Here is a 22,867-nt window from a genome sequence, read left to right as displayed (position 1 = left end):
TGTCTTTTCAAGTCCCAACAAAAACAGCATGTCACTTGGTGACAGTGCAGTAGGACGGGGTACACCTACAAGGCTTTTCAGCCAAATCTCCCCTATTGGGGTGTAGGTTTGCAATGGGGAATCACATCATAAATGCATGAGTGGACATCTGAATAGTCAGAGCTCTGCTTGGGAGGTGTAAAAAAATCACAAGGTTCAAGGATATTGTTTACAGTATTGTTTCAGCAGGGAAAAAGAGGATCACACTTATCTGCTTTATCAACCATATGGACAAAGTCGAAGGCGGCCACCAGTGGCTGTCCCTGATCACACTGAGAACCAAACATGTTGCACGTGGTGTACTAAACAGCAAGCGTAGACATTTTACTCCCAACGGCCTGTTGAATTAAAAAAAGTGGGGGGGAGGGATTAGATGACAATTGAGCTGTTGTTTGTGCAAGTGGAAGAAAAAACTTTTCAGGAACAGACAATAGGTCGAGGCAGTGTATGGTGTAGGCGTTTGCTGGAGAAGACAGACTAAACAGGAAGTGATGTATTTTATACTTATGGCACTGTTGGGAGAAACAGATATTAAACCCAGGCGGGACACGGAAGAAGAACAAACAGCTCATTGTGTGGAAAGCAAAAGTACTCTGGAAGGGCTCACAGGACTCGCTGCTTCTTAAACTCATCAGTGGTTTCAGAGATTCAAGATCTGCTCTAGTTGGCATGTCTTTGGTTTAGCCACAGCTTTTGACAAAGCTCGGAGGTCTCCAAATCAAATCACGCTGTTTATTTGTTCCTCTGCCTTAACCCTGTAAAGCTATGTTTTGTATTAAATAAATGATTATCTGTGTTACAAGCAAATGAATGGAAAAGCAAAGGAAAGGGAAAATTCACATTTAGGAGAAATTTCACTGTTGAGGACAAAATGCGGCTCAAAGCCTTTGGCCTCATATCCAGTTATCCTTACGACTGGCTCAAACACAAAGCTAGCTTTTTGGTGGGACAGTCAGTCACAAGAGAGACCAAGAATCTAGAAACTTTCCTAGGAACATTCAAAAGTAGCACCCAATTTAAACTAACTATGAAAGTGCTTTTTCCAGTTTACCACAGCCTTCCTTCAGCGATTTTTTTTCTTTAACTTAACACGCGCAGAATGAATGCATTCACTCTGTAGGGCTCTGGTATCTTAAGAATGCTATACATTAATTAAGCTAGTTTCTCTACAAACAGGGAAAGAAGAGAGAATGAAGTAGACAGAGACAGACACACAATTCCATTTTTAAATACTTAGTGAACTCAGATTATATAGTAATGCAAAAATATTTTTATATCATCCCAGGACATTTTTGTTTATACTGCTGAGTGCTATTTTATTTGCTCCAGCTTTGCCACAGATGCACAAACACTGAGAAAGGAGAAGGAATGTCTACTCTATATGATAGCCTTTAAAAATAAAAAAAATAGAAAAACAAGTAAAATCCATTTCTTAAGAAAACATTCCATTAAAAAAATCACTATATGTTTATAGAAAAGATTTTTTAACAAAGGTTTAATTTAAAAAGTTAATAATGGGGTATTCCAGAAAGTTTGAGTCATCCACAGTAATAATTAGGGGTTTTGTTCCATACAAAATGCTTTATTTAACCTTCATGCCTCCATTCAGATAATTATACAAATGCATACATTTAAAGGTTTAAACTCTATTTCAATTCACAGCTCAATTCATAGGAAAGTTGAATACAGAAAAGCAATGCACCAACAAAATATGTCTGAGACACCATTAAAAACGATAACACTTGTTCATTTAAATCTTTGAGAATAGACTGGAATAATTGTCCTCTGACAGACTTTCATTAGGGGACTCCCTTTACATTATCATAGGGCAAAAATCACCATTTTACAGTAAGAGGAAAAAAAGCTCTGAGTATATTTACAATACATACACTATACATAAATACAAGAACAACACTTACATAATATTAATAAACTTATAACATAGGTGTTGCCTAAACACTACATAGTATATAAATGCAGAAGAAACTATTGGGAAATTAGATCCTCAGATGATCACTTTTATTTTATTTTTGAAGAAAAGTAATTTTTGCATTTAAAATCCTTTGAAAAAAAGGCAAAAGAAAGACGTAAGAAACTAATATGTTTGCTTGCTAGCACTGGCATTTTTAATCCTTTTAAGTATAGGACCTCTATTGACACTATTATCTCTATAGGGTTACCGATAATGACCCTCCCTTTCACATCTTATCATAGGAAAGAGAATCAGGTGCTGTACATACTAATTCCATTGTTGCGAAGCTTCAGTCTCAAATCAGTCACTTTGTAAACTAAGGGATGTTTTTGTATTTTTACACAGGAGGATCAAATGAACACTCATTGGTATATACAAAAAGAACAACCTGACTGGAAGGAATAAACTGGGGCCAAATGCAACCCCATCCTTATGCTTACATTTAACTAAGGCCATAGGGGAATTTGTTTCATCCATAAGTGACTTGGCCAAGAACGATATTTTTCATTATCCTGTTGTTTCTTCCTAAACACAGCTGAAAGAACTCTCCAATTTAATGCTCTTTTTGACCCCACACGTTGACAGCAGAGTCCAAATTGCTCTTTCACTTGAAGTGTATGAATATGCGTGTCTGGGTGTGTGGGATGAAGGTTTTAAGGCTGGGGGTGCATGAAACTTAGTTAATTCATTACTATCTCTGTGCATGTTCTATTGTAAGTGCAATGGGAGATATAATGTTTTCGGGATGGACAGCAGGTCAAGTGAGCATACTGTGTAGGTGTTCACCAGAGAACTTAGATTAATAAGGAAGCAACATATAGCACAATTGGGAAAGAAATAAATTGTGCTTTTTTATTAAAAATAAGACATTAATATAGCAAAGAAAAAGACTTTGAAACTAGGAAAGAGAAAATAAACTGAATTTTGAGAAAGATCAGTTCTGATGCAAAGATTATGACTCAAACTGTCTTTCTAAAGAAGCTCTTTACATCTGAAAGGCAGCAACAGGGAGAAAAGCAGTATCTGAACCTATTGCTGTACTCCATGGTTCACGCTTATGGCGATCTGTTAAAGCCATCACCCATTTGTCCCCTTACCAGACACTGTATTATTACTTTTCAAATGCAGAGTTCACAGCATGAAGCAAGGTGTATTAGCGCAAAGCAAGTTAATGTGTGAAACAACATTCATGTTTTCTTTTTTAACTGACATTTTGGCTCACTGAAAGTTTTGAGACTGAGCTGGGGAAAATGCTACAGGTCACACATACAGACCCCAAATAATCCTTACTATCCTGATTTTCATAATAGCCAAAATTCCCATCAAATTTTTGCTTGTCCAGAGAACGGAATGACTAATACACACTACAAGAGCCATGCAGTTTATTTCATAATTTAAAGTCAATAAACACAAGCCATTATAGAGGTATGCTGGTAAATCAGTGAAAGTAAGATAAAAGCATCTCTCTCTCCCAATTTTTCAGAATGAAGTGAAAAAGTATGGCTCATTTAGGGATGATGGAGGCTATGTGGCCCCCTCCAATGCAAGACCTAACACACATAACGCTGGAGTCGGCTAAACCTCCTAACACTACAAGTTTCTAAAGGTGTCTCTTTATAGCATTGCTGCTTCAAAGCAAAGAACAAAACACTCCTCTCCAACAACAGCCCATGGACTGAAGAAGAAACTAAAGTTTCCTTTGTCCTTCTGATGACACATTCCCTGGTGCTCTCCTAAAATCCCTAGCAAGAATTGAGTTCTTTTATGTGCTTAATATCTGGAGATTAAGTTCAGGATGACAGAATAAGCATATGCATGTTCTGATGTGATTATTTCCACGGATGCCTAACAGATTTAAAAATAAGTTGTTACTAACCTAGCGGTCAGGTCACATGATTAACTGACATGCATAAACGCCTAGTTTTTGCGTGCAGATCCATGTGTGCTTTTTTGCACCTGCACTTTTTTTTCTGTATATGAATGTCTTTGTGCACACAGCATCTTGCCTCAGCAAGTAAAACCCCAAAACACCCATTCTCCCACTCAAACAGCAACCCCCAGGATGGTGGCCAAAATGTATGCAAAATGTGGAATTCTGCAAGTACGCACTTCTGAATGGATAAATGACAGGTACAAATTTAGAGCACGGAAAGCAATCTTCCTGTGATTCACTTGGCAAACGCATTAGGACAACCAGTCACATTTTGATCTCCAATAGATTCATTTTTAGAAATAGAAGAAGCATGACGGATGGCATTACACCACTACTTTAAGAATCCATTAGCATCAGTTAATAATTTTTTTTTGACAGAAACTTACCAGATTAAAAAAATAATAATAATTGGGAATAAAAAAGAGTGGAAGGGACACAACTGGCCATTTTCTAGTCAGATCAATTAGTCTCTTGATGCAGTTGTTTAGGCTACTCATAGAGAAAGCTCTTCACTTTATTTTAGGACTATCAGCTTCTTGTTTGTTATTCAAACAGCCTCTAGACTGACAGCCCCCAATTTCCCACTCACTTGCCCCCAAAAGTGACATATTTTGTCCACTCCTGAAGTCAACCAGTTCTAAAATAATATTAAATATTAGGGATATTACAGAAAGCACAAAAAGGAGACATAAGGGGAATTCTATGTTTCCAGAGTTCAATGCAGAGGATTTTTTCATGGGAATCCCCACTCTAGCATATACCCTAAAAAAGTTCCTTTGGGCTTATTGCTGTTTTTTTCGGACTATTTCACTAGAGAATACCCAGATACATGGGCAAATCAGATGTAAGTTAGGAAGAAATACCCTAACACACTGTTTGACAATGACCTCCACTTACACCTATTTAGAATCGATATGGGTATGAGTCATTTGTAAACTAAGATCCATTTTCTCCTTACAAGTATATGACAGACCTTATCTGAGGAAAAAAACCTAAAATTTCTAACACAATATCTCAACATGTGAAAATACAAATGGCACTTTGTGTTTTGTTTCTGTGCTGCATTATTGTTCTCCAAGCATAATTTTATTTTCATCTTACTGATAACAGAATCCTATAAGTTATTGCTGTGTAAAAGTATAGGAACATCCCATCAGTTCTAATAACAGGCACTTTTAGTTTGTTTCATTTTTAAAAACAGATTTCAGGCTATCTTGCTGCAAGTGTATGGGCATTTTAAATGTCACAACTGTCCTGCCACAGTTGATTTTGCTAACACGCAACTGTACCTAAAAAGCTAAACTCCCCTGGAATTAGCAAAGAGCAGCTGCCTATTTTAGCTCTGCAACCTCCACTCGAGATGTATTTCAGTTGGGGAAATTTAAGAACAAATAAAATCAAACGAGAGTTTGCTGTTACTGTATCTGCATTCACTGCAAATTGCCAGAAGGGGGAACAGAAAAACCCACTTTTCATATGTTTTTCATCATTTTGATTTGGTGTTTTTTTCTTCGTTCAGTCAAAGACATTCTGAGTTTTGACTTATTCAACACTGAAGGACTCTGTATGACTTCACTATATCGCACACCATCTGCAAAAAAGCAAAGAAGCGGCCACTCCATTTTGAAGAGAAAACATGCCTTGACAAAACAGAATAATGTAGTTCCTATGTTTTGTTTGTCTTTAACTTTTACAAGGCATTATCTAACCTTTTTTCATGATGAAAACTAAAAGATTTTTCTTAAATGTACTTCATTTAATCTATTTACACTCCATGTGAAACTGTGAGTTTGAAAATATTTTTCCACTAGCACATATATTACAGAATATTTAAACTGTTACAAGTATAGTAAAATACTTCTGTTGTATTTTGATCTTTAAAGATGCAGTATCCTTATAGTTACATTTTTTACTTAAAACTTTTTTGCTCGTGAGATCGATCAGAATTTAAACATGTTTCAGGTATCAATGGGCATGATTTAATAAACATACATTACCCAATAACTGCTATTCTGTTATGAAACTGTGAAAATATAACAATCTTTACATTTCTTTATGCACATCTTCAGTTAAAAATCACAGGCAAATGCATAATACCACAATACAAGCTGGTTTCTTAATAAGGTGTTATTTCTTTTACAGTACTTATTTCTGAGTCTTCATCTTCTGTTTTTTTTCCAAATCAAAGTAAATTGCTTGTCTATGACTGCAAGTGGGATGAGGCATGTGGAAGTGCTGGGATTTATATGCAAGGGTGGATGGATGAGGATGTAGGACTAGGGAAGATTTTCTGCATGATCTTTATACCTGTCTGCTGTGGAAGATGCAGTTTCTTACACTGACCTTTCCAAACTGAAGTTCAAATTAAAAAATAAGCAGGATATTAGTGGTAAAACTTACTCTGATTTTGAGGCACCCACCTTCAATAAAGGAGAAAGAGATTTTTTTTCCATTAAACAGCATTTATTATCAGAAGATAAATTTGTAAATGGCAACTAGAGTACATTTTCAACGTGACTAATGGAAATTGAGTTAAGGATCATTATTATTTCCAATAGTAAAAGGGGAGAAAGTTGTCCAGCTAGGTGTCCATGCTCAGCACTGTGAGTTTACCCCAAATGGCAACATCACTGATGTCATTTTTAACACTATTAATTTTGTTATACATTATTCCAGCAAATACTCATATATGCAGGTCAGTCTAACTCTATTTCATTTTAATTATGTAAGCATGATAGAGAATAAGGAATACTGCATCTTCATCCTCAGTATAAACTGCTGTTGCAATGAGCCAATTTTACACCGCTGAAAAAACCAGGTGCTCAAAAAATAAAGATAATTTAAAATTTAAAAAAATCTGTATCAAAGCTGCTTCCTCATTATGTTTTCATACAATGCTGGCTACTGAGATCTCCTTACAAATCTGGGAGCATCCTTTTAAAAACATTTGAAATCTGACACTTCGTGGCATAGTTTCACACGCAAGCTTTAATGGGCACAATGGATTTTACCCATCATTTAATTCAGACTTAAAAGCACAAATCTCCCTTTCTGAAAGAATGGGACAGTGTACACTTGTATTTCTCAACTGCTCGTATGAGATAGATAGATCGAGGGTGTTGTGTTAAGATGAGATCAAGTATTTCTGTGTGCTATGTATGATGTAAGCTTTCCATACGTTTATGAAATGTCAGAGAGCTGCGGTGACAGAAGACTAGCATGGAGCAATCCCGCTTAGCTTTTGCACAAGCACAAAAAATTAGCAGGTCTGAACTGCAGCCATTGACGGAAGAACACCCTGAGAATTTGAGGGACTTCAGCTCCACATCTGAACACCTCCCTTCCACAGAATAACTTCGCGTAAATATTTCTGAAGGGAAAAGACCACAAATAACCGTACAGAACATTTGGGGCCAAAGCCTGTGGGCTCTGATATGCATGAGACACTTCCCATAAATCTCAATGAGAGATTGAACCCAATGGCAGACTGTTGCTGGTTGTGAAAGCTGTCTAGAGGTAACAGAAACATGAAAAGCTCTTACATGAAGAGCTCATTTATGCTTGAAATGCTTAGCATACATTTCATGCCTATTAAATAAGAAAATTTAGTATATACTTCTTTATCTCTGGACCTCATTCTGTTCCCACTCACATGCTCTGAACAGCCTATGTCCCTTGACATGAGTGTGGCTTTATCCCTTTATCACTTTGAGGCTCCTTGAATAAAATCAGGTCTTCTTTCTGTTGCGGTATTTCAAATGTATAAAGTAACAGGCAATCAGCTGAGAGGCAGGGGATTCACAAAGATGGACTTCTTACATGGGGAGAAGAGCCTCCTTGGACTGTCTGTATAGTCAGCATGGAGAGATTGCCTAGGGGCAATTCAGAGCAGAATGAAATTTAAGGACTCTGAACTGCTCTCAGAAGAGAGCTTCTCTCTCTCCATTGACTACAGGGAAAGCCTACAGAAGATATTAGTCTCTTCAGGTTCCTCAGAGATCACTGTTCCTTTCAAAAACTAACAGAATGGCCTTAATAGCTTCTGGTCAAATAAACTTGATTTTTCACGGGGAAAAAAAATCATTGCTTCTGAAAGGAATTCTGTATGCCCCAGGTTCTTCCATTCAATTACTGCTATTCAGGTAATTAGTGGGTAAAATACTATTGGGCAAGAAAAATTTTTTATAAATTGACTTCTCTCCTTAGACATTCAGAATGACTGATCCATTTAAAGGGAAAATATTGAAGTACATAAAAGACAGACTTCAAATGTAATCCATGAACAATCTCACGCACAATACTGACAATCAGTTTTTTAAATGACAGAAGTAACACTATTGGCAAAAACTCAGTTCTGTTGCTCCTTCTGGCCTACAGAAAAGCCTGGATTTGTTTCAGCCTGCTAAAACTTCACAATGACTCTTAGTGCCACTGCTTACATTCCTGACTCTAACCAGGATACTAAAATATTGCTAATTTTTGTGGATGTAGATCACCAACCTGGTCAATGGGAATGACAGAGGCATTCTTCCACAATGGCTGCAAGCAATGTGTCTTGGATTTCAACCACTCAGCAGAGGGGAGCCTATGTTTTAACAGTGCTGAAATTCTTTTAGAGAACTGGTAAATTATCTGTTACCGGGGACATCGAGAATGTATCGAAGGACAATCAAACTCTGGGTCTGCAAACGCTATTATAAAGTATTATCCCAGTCATATTAATCCTCAAGTAACTGTAATCACTTTTAGTCTTTGTAAAAGTACTGTGTGCTGGTTTTTCTTAAAGATTATCTTGATTTCAGAATCCCCTCAACGTTACTATCAGTATTTCAGGAAATATAAGTTAATTCAGAGAGGTCAAACATTTAAAAATGAATGAGTGGCACCACAAGTTTAATCTATGCAATTCCTGGAACCAAGTATTCCTAATTAAATGCTTTGCAAAAGACCTTTATGTATATATCTTTTATCTCTAAGCTATAAAAATCTCAACACATAAAAAACCTTGCCAAGCCTCCTCTTTGTCGCATTTAGCTGAACAGGCAGATCCTTGCGAGGCAAGAAAACAGAAAAACACTATTCTGTTTTCACGAACAACTGATGACTAAGAGTTTCTCCCTTTCCTACGTAATTTAATTAATAGAAATTGATTCACAATTACATGGCTGTATGGGAATGATCAAGAATTTCCTTTTACTTAATTTGAAAAGGCTTGGATTGAAAATCCCAGCAGAGACAGTCACTGATGCCCACATAAAGGGGCCATTTATATCATACTGGACAGCTGGCAAAAATCTTGCTATTCCCTAACTCCCAGGGACAAACCTAATGTCTTGCAGAGCACCATTTCCAAACCAATTCTCCTTCCTGCTTACTGTTCATCCACTCACTCCTCAACAATCAGCTCACTCCTTCATCTCGCTTGCTTTCCAGACACAAGTTAAGTTATTACATTGAAGGAAATGAAAGTACTTAATTGTGGTACCGGGCAGTTCAGTGAAAATCACCAGAACGGTTAACTTAGGTGTCCTTACATGCTATTTCTCCACATCCTCCTTTCTGTTGGTGTGAAGCAAACTATTGTCTTGAAAGCCATTTTACTCATTATTGCTTTTTCTCTGCAACAGATGCAGTCGTTTCTTCCCTGTTTCGTTGGTACATTCAATTCCCTTTCATGGATGGTTACACCATTAACCTTGGTACCAGTGAGTACAAGACCTGTTTGACTATTTCCTTGTATTAAAATAGTGGCCATGGGGAGGAAGATCCCTATATGAAAGGAAAAAGCACTTTGAGAATGGGTAGTAGTTTTCAGATTTCTACACAAATCAGCAAATGGTTCCAAATAAGTCCATGGTAAAATACAGATACTTAATATTGTACTTTCAGCAGAAATGCTGCTGCCCCTTGTTTATTTTACAGGCTTCAGCAACAAAACAAAAGAAAAGAAAGGAAAAGGAAAAAAAGATAAAAGAAGGCAGCTAAATGGTTGCCCTGTGTCCTTTAGAGCATAACGACAAACTGTGGTAAAATAGTAAAATGCCACCATCATTATTGCAAAAGTCTACTCAAGCGACCCTTCACCTCAGACAGTGGGACCTCTCCAGCAGAAGAAGCTTCTTCTCTGCTTGCATGCAGCTTGCTTGTAGCACAGCTCGGGTGTGACACTGACACCTGTGAGGTGGTATTCAAAAAAAGGGTAAGGATGGGATAATAAAGGTCTAGCCGTCTTGCTCTCATCATCATCATCATCATCAGTTTGCGGTATCTAATCCTCCAATCAGCAGTAATTTGCAGGAACAAAATGTCCGACAGCTGAGAAAACATACAAGCTATAAACACTTTTTCAAAGGACACAGCATGTAAAATAATGCCCGTTCTTGTAGCATTTCGGCTGTTATTTCCCAGGTGACTGTGATGATACTTTTTGGGGTGGCCATGCTGAGGGGCAGACGGGGTTAACTTCGGAGGGCAAGGAGAAGAGTGGCACTTCCTTTCCTGCTTTTTTCTTTTTATTATTATTTTTTGTTAGGGACATCATGGAATGCCCTGTGTGTTAACACTGTGGAAGTGGATTCAGCCCTGCTGAATTCACTCAGGGTAGTTAAGAGACCCAGCTCTTAAACTCGGCTGGAACGGGGAGCGTTTCTCAAACCAGCATGTGCCTGCGGCGGTGGAGCGCCAAGTGATCTGAGCGGGAAAAGCTGCGGTCACAGTCTGCACACTTGAATGGCTTCACTCCTGTGTGTTTGCGGTAGTGCCTCGTCAGTTCGTCTGAGCGAGCAAACTTCCAGGTGCAGCCTTCCCAAGTACATTTGTACGGTTTTTCTCCTGGGAGAGACAAAAGAAAGAAGGGGGGGAAAAAAATCCAGGCGGTGACTTTCTACTTGCTGTTCGTAATCCCCGCAACCCCCTCTGCACACTTCCCGTAGACACCCACTGCCTAGGGGTTTCTTTAGGCCAATTTACACAATTACTATGTACTGAATTTGCTGAATATAACGAAAGGGCCTTTAGATTTATCATTCCTGTGGCATTCACATGACTAAGAAAATCAACAGGATTAAGGTAGCAGTATAGATCCTACCTTGCAGGGGTGCTGTGAGGATTAGCATACGGACAAAGGGCTGTGTAATTATTCTCATTATTACTGTACAATTTTGCTAGCCTCATTTCATCAGGCCACACTTTCTCCCCAAACGACCAACTTGCCCCCTATTTCAGCCATTAATCACAGGAGGCCAAAGACTTCTAATTGTTTTTATGACGTTGATAACGACTTCTAATTATTTTTATCAACAACATTGCAGGAAATTTCTTTGTGAGCTGGTAAAAATGAACTGCAGTTTCCCAAGTAAACATAAAAATTCAATCCACAAAATGCCCTCTTTTTCATAGCACTTACTCACTTTTGGTAAAATTAATTTTCTGTGTAAGATATTACCAGGAATGCTGTCGAATTCTGAAACATGCTTAGCTGTGTGACTTGCACAAAGCTGTCGATAAAATACCAGTTTACTTCAGTGAAATCAGACTTGGGCTAAACATATACTTCTCGGGAAAATCCTACCCTCCATTTTTTATTCGAAGTTAAGCACAATGCATTCCACAGGTTCCATGTCATGGGATGTTCACAGGAGAAGATGAATGTAGCAAATCCGTATTTTGTGCTTTTATGAACTAAACTGTTACGAAACCTCATTTTTGAAGCCTTTTGAAGGCTGGGCTTGTTTGTGATTTCTGTCACCACTCCTTAATGTTTACATGTTAACTGCTTTTGCAGTTACCTAGGTGCCACAGTTGAGCATGCATCAAAACTGAGGAAGGGAAACTGTGTGAGGTCCTTACGTACCTTCCTCTGATGTGTTAAAAATGAACTTTTAGCTCCCCTTCCTACACCAGCTAATCACAGCCAAGACAAGAGAACATCCCTGTAACAACAGTTTCCTTCATCAGGCGCAGTCACTCCTCAGTTACTTATTATCTTGTTCAGGTTTATGAATCATGAACAGCTTGCAAGATACCATTTTTCACATAAACCAACGATGCAACACTTGCTTTGTCGTAGGAGCACCTCGCTCCAAGAATCTCTTCGAAAGTCAATAAATGCTTTGCTGAGAGCTTTTAGTTGCAAGAGCAAATTCCCAGTTAAAAATATTATCACAAAGTTCAAACAGCCTAAAAAATGCAGCTGAAATGGCAATGGGTGTCTCCATAAGGAAATCAGATGCTGTACACACACAGTGATCAGTAGGGTTGTCAGCAACATGTGAGCTCATTGGGGTGATACCTTCTGCTCACCATCTGGGCTATGCTGCAGTTTTGATATCAGATGGGGGTGGGAAGCAGTTGCTGCAAAGAGCATCCAGCAATCTCAGCTCAGAGGTGACAGGCCGGATTTGTAAAGACCACAGTGCACAGTTGGAGCAACGTACTGACAGGAACTTGGTCTAACTAACCTTACAATTCTCAAAAGAACACAAAACGCTGATTAGTATTTATTGTCTCCTGGATGCCCACAGTGCCGGGCTCCTGGAATCCTGCGGCTGACGGAGCTGGACAGGCAGGGGCTTCATGGCAGATGGCTGGTTACATGCCCTTGCCAATGACAAAGTGCTATAAAACGTGCTCCGATTTGCCACAGAATTGTCTTCATACCCTTGCCACAAGCAGTTGGCGAGGAGCACTGTAAAAATATAACAGTCTCCCCATCTGACTTGGCAGGTCTATACTAATAATCTCGTTACATCACACAAACAGTTTCTAAGTGGAGTGTTTGTCACTTCCACCCTCAATGTACTTTTAAACTCTCTTTCCATTCAGACCCCAGATACTGCCCTGATTGGTTTCTTTAATCACAGACTTCCAGAACAAAGTAAGGAGATGTTGCCTAAGATTTGGATCCCGATTTAAAAGCATCTGGAATTCTAAGTCTCTCTGCACCCTAAGATCCTTCCTCTGCAAACAGCCTCTTTATTACAGTCAGTCCCAAATCTTCCTTCCCTGGGCAGAAGGCAAAGGGAGAGCCTGAGGCAGGAAGAGATGAAATATGAAAGAGAAGTGCCAGAAATAGTTCCTTCTTCCCTTAAAATAGTATCGCTGATGGAAGGACGTGCTCCTGGGTCACTTGGCCGGAGCTCTCCAGGTGTTGCTACCAGCCACTCTCCCCAAAGAGTCCTGTTTACCCAGTCCCTATGCAGCTATGTGACAGAGACAGGACTAACCACATTCCTCTCAAGCTATTTACACCACTGAAGGAAAATCTCTCTTACAAGCTCAACCTAAAAAGACCTGTCATTATTTTCAAAAATATGCATATAATATAAGAAGGAAAAAAAAAAACAGACAAAGCATTACACTGAAGGCATTCAGTAATATGCACTTAAAAATACTGCAAAGAAAACTCTGAAAGATATGATTTTTCATTAAGATTAATCAACAACAATTTATATAAAGCTAAATGTTAGGGAAGAATTTCTATTAAACACCTACATTACCTGTGGATGGACAGGTGCTGGAGAAAAGAGTTAGGCAATACTCACTCTTAACTTTTTGTTCGGTAACATACCAAACAGGAAGACTGGCTACTGATTCTACAAGAACCACAGTAAAGAATGCAAGATCCAGGAATTCAAAGGATCAAGAAAGGAATAGCAGGCACAGAATTGATAAAGGATGGGCACCAATACCAATCAGATACCAATCAGATCTTGAACTCCAGCTTTGGCTCATTAACTTAAGCACTCACAACTGAAATTCCCAGAGAGAAGTAAGACCTCAGCAGGGAGATGTAGAAAGCGCTCGAGTGACAAGATGGACAAAACTAGTTAGTTAACAGGAAAAATGAGGCCCACTACTTACTTAGGCCTAAGTGCAGTTGGTCATGCAGGACCCAGAGAGGTGAGCAGTGCTACGTGCACTCACAGGCTCTTGAGCGGACTAGAGCCCTCCAGAACACAGGTGCAGTATCAATATATCGCAATTTCAGGTCTGGATGGCAGTGGAGTGGAATTGAAGTCTAACACTCAACAATTTGGATGCAGACACTTCTGCCTTTATTTGAGCACTTGACCTCTCGTGTCCAAGAAACTCTTGGGTTCAGGGTGTAGGCACCTCTTGTTCTTAGGCCTTGGATGGCCAGGCAGCTGCTGGAACATGGGCTTTACAGTTACTGCCACCCACCAAGATACTCAAATTCTCATTCAGCTCTAAGCAGCCAAAAGCAGGCGCTGTGTGTCTTCCCTACAGGAGTGGAAACACGGGAATGAAGAAGATAAAACAGTGGACAAAACAAGAAAGAAAAAGGAAATTCTGCCAAGAGAGAGGAAGAACCTGCAGTAATTAACGCACGGAGAGGACAAATATGGAAGACGATAAAAATCCCTTACTGTTAGCTAGTTTAATCTTCTGAATCTGTAAGTTTTTATAGACTTACAGAAGTAACCAGTTAGAAAAAAAAAAAAAAAAACCCTGAAGCTGTGAACACTTTCACTGGAGCCATTGCTCTACTCTCTGGCCTATCTTTGGAAGCATTATTGTTTTGTCCCAAAACCTAACAAAAGAGATCCCAAGTCACAGAAAAATTGTACTCGATCTTATTTCACAGTTTTGTCTTGCAATACATGTACAGTACACAATATTCCATGACAGCAATTTAGATGGATCAAGTGGGACCCTGGAGCTTGAAAAATTTTATTCTAGACAGTTCCCTGTAGAAAATAAGTATTTTTTATTGTATGGTAAAGTTAATTATAAAGTTTTATAGGTATGACTCAACGCCTCAAATGGAACTAGTCATTTTTTAATCTTCTATTAACAAAACATCTGTTGTTAACAGCCTTCCAAAACATTGCCTTTTCCAGTCCAGATGCCACAATCCAAATTAGGTTAATTACTTTTACCATATTATTTTTCCTATCCTGCCATAAATCCTCTCACTTAAGCATTTAAGATCATAGTTACAATTGTTACTCATTGGATATCCCTAAAATCAAGCAAATAATGAATTAATAATGCAAAATAATGATCATTATTCAGTCAATCCTCCAGAAATTTTCCACCCTCCCTACAACCCAACATATATTGTCCCATATTCATGAATTCTGATTTCCAGAAGATCATTCATCCAAGGAAATAAATCTCCCTCTAACTTTTACTTTATAACCCAGTGACATTCAAACATAGTAAATAATTTTGTATGTTGGTATCAGCCAGAGAACGTGCCACGTAAGAGACAAAGGGACCAGGGTCAGTTCTACACTAAGCAGGATTTCACACGCAGTTTGTTTCTCTGCAAGTTTACTCTACTAGCTGCTATCACGGTATTTGATGACAGATACTTCAAAGAAACATACAAAATCCCCTGCATAAATCGTTACAGAGTATTCTGCCAGCAGGGACATTTATCTGGAACTCGAGGAAACAGAGCTGGATTATGTTGCCTAGGTGAGAAATTTTATTTGCTGTAATTGTAGATACTCTATGTACTCACTGTACACTTACAATTCCTTTCATTTGTGTACTATTCAAGTTTAATTTATTCATCAGTTTATCAAGCTCTTGACAACTATGTCATCAAGTAGCAACGAGGTAACTCAGACTACTTCCAGGATAGAAAATATCCCAGTGATCAAGTTTTAAACACATTTTTTTCTCTAGCATAAACTTGTCTCTCTCTGTTATTACACGAGTGTCACATCCCTTCTTATTCTGCGTCCCCTTCAAAGATTCCCATCTATCCAATTTTTCTGTATGTAACTCTCACCTTGATTTGCAATTACTTCATCACTTCTCTGTAGCCCCTTTCTGCAATAGTATTCATCATTTTGAAATACTGGTAACATTTTTAATCCAAGTAAGAGTCAACCAGAAAATATACATGAGGCAATGTTTAGGGTACAAGCTTCACCATCTAGTCAGATTTTTCTGCATTTAAGCTTTCATTTTTCTGTGAAAGAGCCAAATGATAAACTCTGTTTTTGATATGAAAAACAAAGGTTAAAGAAAAGCACTTGGAAATGAACCTTGCTTTATAGTTTTCCATAGTCTTTCCAAATTAGGAGGGTGGGAGCAGAGGGGAGAAGCTGTCCCTCATCATGTTCATGAAATACAACTGGCTTGAGTCAAGCTTGCACGTTTAACAGATAGTACCTGTCCAGCCCTGCTAGCCACATCTTTGTATCTCCTTACTCAGTTTCTACTAGTATTACTCTCAGAGGAGTACTCCCCACATAAGAACAGAGTGAGGTCCAGACTTAGCCCATAACAAGTGGAAAGAAAACAAATAATCTGTCAAACATGCCTCTACCTATGTTTGATGACGTTAAATATTCTAGTCAAAGTCAACAGGTCTGAACCTCTGCAGGGTTAGGAACACCTCAGAGTTATTCCACTGGTTTGGAAACTTCTGTTGCAGGGTATTAGGCAAAATATGTAACCTGTAATATATGTCAGCTGTTTTCAGCTCCCACATAATCACCAGAATCATTCTGAAACATACAGGACAGCCATACTGCTCCCATACTGATATGTCTCTGGGAGTGTAAATCATAAACTGACAACCTCAAAAGATGGATAATTAGGTTCTGCATTTCTCCTGAAAATGTCTTACTCTGGACAGCAAAAGAATCTTTTTACAGCCAAAATATCATCTTATAATGAAGGCACTCCCAGAGGAAGAGGACAGCTTAGCTTTCAGACACAGGGGAAAGGGAAATGACAACTGTTATGTTTCGTGTGATTTTTTATTAGTATAATTTTGTAATGAAAAAACGTAAGAGCACTTACAAAGCACTTTCCATCTTCAAAGTGCTTTATAAAACAATTTTTTTAAAAAATTAATACTTTATAATAGTCTGCCTTCATAAAAGCACTGCCTAACAAACATCATGATGTCTATCCTGCAGGTAGGGAAACCAACCCAGCGAACATAAGCGACCTTCTTAAAACTGAAGAGAAAGAGAACAGCAACATTATGACTCACGTATTAGCAGCACCTTACTTCCTGAAATGAAAACACTAATCTCAGTTGTATCTCTTTAAAAGATTGAAGTACTACTGCAGCGTTTTGATTAGACGTCCAATTCAAATGTTCAGATGTCTAACAAATGTTTCAAAAAGGTGATTTGGATTTCTGTTTCTGTTACGGTTTCACTGTATCTCTTTGGTGAACACAATGAATTTGATTTTTGTGTTTCAGTGCTGTTAATATATGCAAATAAAAGATCTTTTTGGGAAGAGGTTAAAGTTTCGTATCAGTTGAGTAAGTCTGGGAAAATAATTTCTATGAGCAGAACAGGAACATACTGTGCTGACTGACACGTGTCTTGAAATTCAGTTTTTTTTATTCCCTGTTCTCACTTTGATTTAGGCAAAGCACAGGGACGTGGTTTCTTCATGTGAAAATTGGGAACGAAACAATTTCCTCAATTCAAAAACTTAGTGACAACCTCCACTCTAAAAGAGCCGACAGAACGTCTTCATACTGTACAAACCTACTATTTATATGCTCTCCTTCTGATAATTCCGGTCCAAGACATTTTTCTGTATTATAACTCACAACTCACTGCTAAGTTTGGGTCTTGTTTGTCATCCTAGCCCTTCTGTCACCTTTTCTGCACGATCAGGGCTCATTTAGGACCTTTATCTATTTCCTTCTGGCTTTTGTATATTGTTGTACACTACCCTCTGTGCATGGAATAGCCTCAGTGTATCACTACTTTAATACAAATCCCAGCAAGAAAAACCTTTGTGGCCACACTCATAAGAATTTGATTCTCCATAATTTAAGAAGGCAAATTCATCACATTAGTCTCAGCCCTGTCAGTCACACAGAAAAGAAATACAGAGGAAATACATATCACTTCCACATTTTCACTTTTTAGCTTCTGCACAGCAACTTTGTCCCTTGATGTGACATACTCAGTACTACATAAGACATGAAAGAATTAACACTCTGGGACAAGGTTTCGTCATCACTGATGTGAATGATAAAAGTTAATTCCCAAAATAACAGTAACATTTCTGGAAAGCTAAAAGGCCTTTTCCTGTGCATCTGAATGCAGGAGCCAGACCAAACCCCAAAGTCTCTGTCCCCACAAGAGAATGTTCCTAGTAGATGACAAATACTGTATTATTGGCCTTCCTGATCTTTTTTCCTGCATGGTATGGTTCCTGTATCTATATCTATATACATACTTTATACATATACACACACATATGCACATATATCTTTTACAGGTGTGTGTGTGCATGTGTGTATGTACGTATTATTCCTTTTATGGCAACCTTCACTCTCAAAAGAATTTGGGAAAGGCAATGCAACAGATCTGCACTTGTATCAGCAGCTAACTGCATGGAGGTGGTAATAGGCGCGCGCGCTAACTCTCTTTAATTGGGGTGCTACTGGCCTGGCTTCTCCTGAATAAAACACCTTTCCTCCATTGTGGTCCATAACTGCAAGAAAGATGCCAATCAAGTGATATATTTCTTTCCATTTGCAATAATGGTGCCTTTGATTCTGCTACTGCCAATATTCATGAATGCTCGAGGAATTGCTCCATCTTCAATAAAACAGCAACAATGGTGTTTCTCAGTATAAAAGTTCAACCTTCTGCTATTTCTAAAAAAATCAAAATGTTCGCCCCAAACAAACAAAGAAAACAACAAAAAGGCTCCACAGGATGAGATTCACCTCACCTAGTTTCACACAACTGATTATTTGTTGTTTGTTTGTTCTGTGCGAGAACGCAGACTCAGGCAGAGGGCAGGACCGTGGTGTGCAGTACGCAGAAACAGAGCTGCAAGATAACCACCTTCCTCAGAAAACTTAATATTCAAGTAAGTGAGTTGTGAACGCCACTAAACTTCTCAAGTGAACAGATACCAATTTTTACCACCTTAAAGTGCAGAATAAATATATGAAGTACTAAAGAAAACTATTAACTGACAAAAATACATACAACGAGAAAAAAGATACTTGGAAAAGATCATTAATGTGACCAAGATACTACCAAATTTCCTATCCTATGTGGAGAAAATATAGAAGTGCAGAAAATATCTACCAGTTCTGTAAGAGTCATCTGATTTTTTCCTTTGCCAGGAAATGAGAAGATGTCTTGTAAAATTTCCCTATTTTTTTTAACTACTTATCTTTAAAAAAACAAAACACTAGCTTTCAGTTTTTGCCTCTTTCTCCTTGTATTAGTCATTGAAAAAAGAAAACAGGAAAAAAATCCCTTATGAATACATCACTAAAAGAAAGGCTTTTGTGAAACTTATTTGCAGTTTTCAGCATGCTCTAGGCTCAGCGAACTCTGTTCCTGATGGACAGTCTGCCCTGACAAGGATAGTGTGGGCACGAGCAGTTCCAGAAACACTTCAGGAAAGACGTGGTATCATCAGAACTGGACATTTAAGGAGCAAGTTGCTATCCCATTTTCTCTGCACCTCAGCTGGCTCCAAGAATCAATGTCCTCGGAAAGCCCGTAACGCTTGCTTACTCCTTTAGGTCTGGGTGCAACATCTGGGAAAGCATTTTGGAGGGAACGGGAGCAGAGAGGTCTTACTCACCTTCATGCCACTGCAGGGCTACAAATGGTAGACCACTATCACGCCTGAGACCTTAGATGAACTGCAGTTCTTTGGAGGTAGAGTATTAAGTACTAACCGATCTACTTGGAGAAAATTTTATTCTGCATGATGAAATCATCATTATTCCCTCGTGCCACACACAGACAAAACACATATGCACCCCATATTTACAAAGTCAAGGGGCACTGTTGCAAGTATTTCTCATAATCTAGAGACTGAAAGCAATCCCAGACACAATTTGACTTGCTTTCCCTTCAAAGTGCCTTGGAATAACCATGTGGGCACTCTTCCATATCGGCACGGCATCAGACCTACAATGCAGAGAAGCGATTCCCTGGGTGTGAGGTGAATTCTGAGCTCACAAAATGTGCCAGAAATGAAATCGTTTAACTTTCCACATAGTGGCTATTGGATGAGAACTGGATGTACAAGCTTCTTGTGGTATGGACACCTGCCCATGAGTAACTGCACTCAGACAAATATCCCACTACAGCCAGGCTGCTAGCAGAGCTTAACATTTTTGTAGATCACCTTACTAGGATGCGGTGGCCTTGGCGAGCCTGCCTCTGCAGCCTGCCACATATTCTACCAGCAGACATCCTACTTTAAATACATTGCAAGTTCTGGCTGAGATGCTGAACCCAGTAATGCCAATGGGAACGGGCTGAGGCTTTAGGATCCCTGTTTATTAAATAATTTGTCTATCTTCTAAACTGAAGTAGCATGAAGAAAGAGCAGAAAAGCTACAACTGAAGATTTCCATGAAATACACTGGTTTCCACACTGGAAAGCTCTGCTGTTTATTGAAACTGGCAGTACATTTTAAACACTGAAAGAAAGTATTTCTTAAAAAATAAAAGCATAACCCAATACAAATAGAACCTCCTATTTTACTTAAAGTAAATTAATTTTTAAATTGGCTTTGTTTATTTAAATTTCCAGGTTCTGGAACCGCATGTGAACCTGCTGTTACAGCTTTTTTCATTCGACAGATTTACGTGCAGGAGGAAGAGCTCTGGGATAAGGGTCCATGGGGCATACAGGACACGAGAAAGAAAAACTCAGCTTTTGAAGAGAGAGTCTGGAGGGCGGGTGACAAAGAGATGTTAAATTTACAGTAGGTAAAAAATCTACAGAGTTCAAGTTAAAGTGAAGAGGATTATTTAGAAAATGTTTCCTCCTCTTTAGGGGATTACAAACCAGTAAATATCTCTCTGGAACATATAGCTAGTAAAAGGCATTAAACAGACCTTACGAAAACAACAGGTAATGAATGGAGTTTTAAAGACTACAGAGCAAAAATAACTTTTCTGGTGCCTCGTACTTCTTCAGTCTGCTCCAAAATTGCTGAAAGGAAAATGTGAACAAAGACTAATGACAGGAGCCCTTTCATATTAAAATAATATATGGAGCAACAGTGAGTGAGAGGAATGCAATGTTTGAAAAAACACAGACTAAATAAAACACCCATCCATGTACTCATAAGCCCTCTCTCTTTTAGGGTGGTGTCTCAATCCAGCTAAAAAGGAACTTCTCTGAGAGGAAATACTGTCATTTTCTCAGGTACAAAACCGCATTTCTGAGATGTTTAGTGCCTCCATGTAGTGCCGATGAAGACCCCCTGACACTGACAAACAGGCTTCATTACATCTGCAGCAAAGGTATTTGCTTTCATATCTTCGGAATAATACAGGTGTTGATCAAGGACAAAGCCCCAAATGCTACAAAATCTGTTTGGTCTGGAGGCTATATTCAGTGTGTCTCTGTAAGTGCCTAAATAAGCTGCCACAACTTCTATGGCATCAGCACCGAGAATAGTAATTTGGACTTGGTGCTGTTTGGGGCTTCTCAAGGAAAATCAGCAGTCACAACCCCGTTTCGGAGCCTCGTAGTAGGTCTTCTAGATACAGTCTTTGCCCTCCTTCACCCCTTGGAGGCAGGAGGAAAACCACAGTTGTGGCTATATGACATCCTAGACTCACAGAATAAGTCAATTCCCACTTTAAGCCTAGCAGAACGTCCCAGACTTTCGCTGCCGTTGTCTCCTGGAAGCAACTGTGACACGTTCCTCTAGAAATTAGTAACTATGACTGAAATAGGGTCGCACGGAGATAGATGACTGATTACACATACTACATTGGCTTTAAAGAAAATCCCACAGCCGGAGGGAGAGAGTAATCTCTTCTGTGTCAGACATTCTAAACTTATGTCCCATATACTCTTAAAGCAGGCATCTTACTTCTTTATTGACTTCTTCAGGATGACTCACACAATGTTTTAAACTCCTTGGGCTTTTCCATATGACAACAGGGTAGCCACAATAAGCTAGAAATGGATTTAGCTGTGAGCAACTTTAGATGTGAAATCCAGCACAAATCAAATTTCCCTTTTAATGGCTACGTAGTTAGTGGGTTAGATTTCTCAGGTCATACTCCCCACGCTAGGCACCACTTTGACTGTGACGCGTTCACAACACACAGTGAATTCTGCATACTTAGAAAAAGGGAAGAGTTTAGATCTCTTCCCTATGTAATATAATTTATATGTGCTTTAAGTGTCTGTGTTCTTCACCAGGCCCTCTAACACAGACAGTATAATTTGCCTCGTCAATTTATACAATACACCTCAAATTTACATGGTCTCCCTATTTAAAAGGAGATACTGGGATGTGACATGTAAAGGTTAGCCTTGGTACAAACAGACCTGTGATTCAGATTAAAATAGAATATTTTGCACTAGAATTTCTAGTTTAAGCAGTCTCTGGATCAAAAATGAAAGTAACTTTTAGCCACCTCGTAGACCAGTGGGACAGTTCGTCCAGTACTGGGTAGAAGAACCTACCAGGGCACCAAACGCACACCCGGGGATGTTCCCTGAAGTCGGCAGCGCACAGAGGGGTTCCTTGCACTACCTCTGTAGGCAATTAGAACTTGTAAAGAACTGAATCTTTTGCTATTCATATTTTTCATCATTTAATTCTTTTGGTAAAAAAAGAACCAAAATTACTGTGTATGAAATGTGTGTTTTTCATGTGATCACTGTCATCTATAAAAAAGACATTTACGTGTTCTAACGCCTCCTTTGCACTGTTATGGTAACTAGCCCTAAGAGTCCTGGGTATTTGTTTTTTTCCCTCTTGCTTCTGCCTAGAACAGCCTCTCCTGTTCCCTCAATTTTTCCATACACTCCTGTCATCCACAACTATTATAGTGATTGAGGCTATAATAATATGCACATGAAATGTATTATTCCATCTGTGACTTTATTGCCTTGCATTTGATCAGATTAACGATCTAACTGTATGGTTTTGTCCTGTTCATCATTCATTTGCT

The 22,867-nt window shown here is 38.8% G+C and overlaps 1 protein-coding gene across 16 annotated transcripts in view; it reads right to left on the bottom strand.

Annotated features, from left to right (window-relative positions):
• KLF12 (KLF transcription factor 12) overlaps positions 1–22,867 on the bottom strand; it is a 277,654-nt gene that overhangs the window by 19,028 nt on the left and 235,759 nt on the right. For 14 of the 16 annotated variants that reach the window (XM_068929636.1, XM_068929641.1, XM_068929643.1 and 11 more), the window contains one exon: positions 1,415–10,775. The exons of 1 other annotated variant lie outside the window; for it this stretch is intronic. In XM_068929636.1, the coding sequence (XP_068785737.1) occupies positions 10,594–10,775 (182 nt within the window). In that variant the 3' untranslated portion in view covers positions 1,415–10,593. Of the gene's footprint in view, positions 1–1,414; positions 10,776–22,867 lie in introns of those variants that run through there. One more of the 16 variants, XM_068929648.1, reaches the window with a different exon arrangement.

This window comes from Struthio camelus, chromosome 1, assembly GCF_040807025.1.
Source record: "Struthio camelus isolate bStrCam1 chromosome 1, bStrCam1.hap1, whole genome shotgun sequence".
Taxonomy (NCBI): domain Eukaryota; kingdom Metazoa; phylum Chordata; class Aves; order Struthioniformes; family Struthionidae; genus Struthio; species Struthio camelus.
This window is presented reverse-complemented; position numbering and strand designations above follow the sequence as displayed.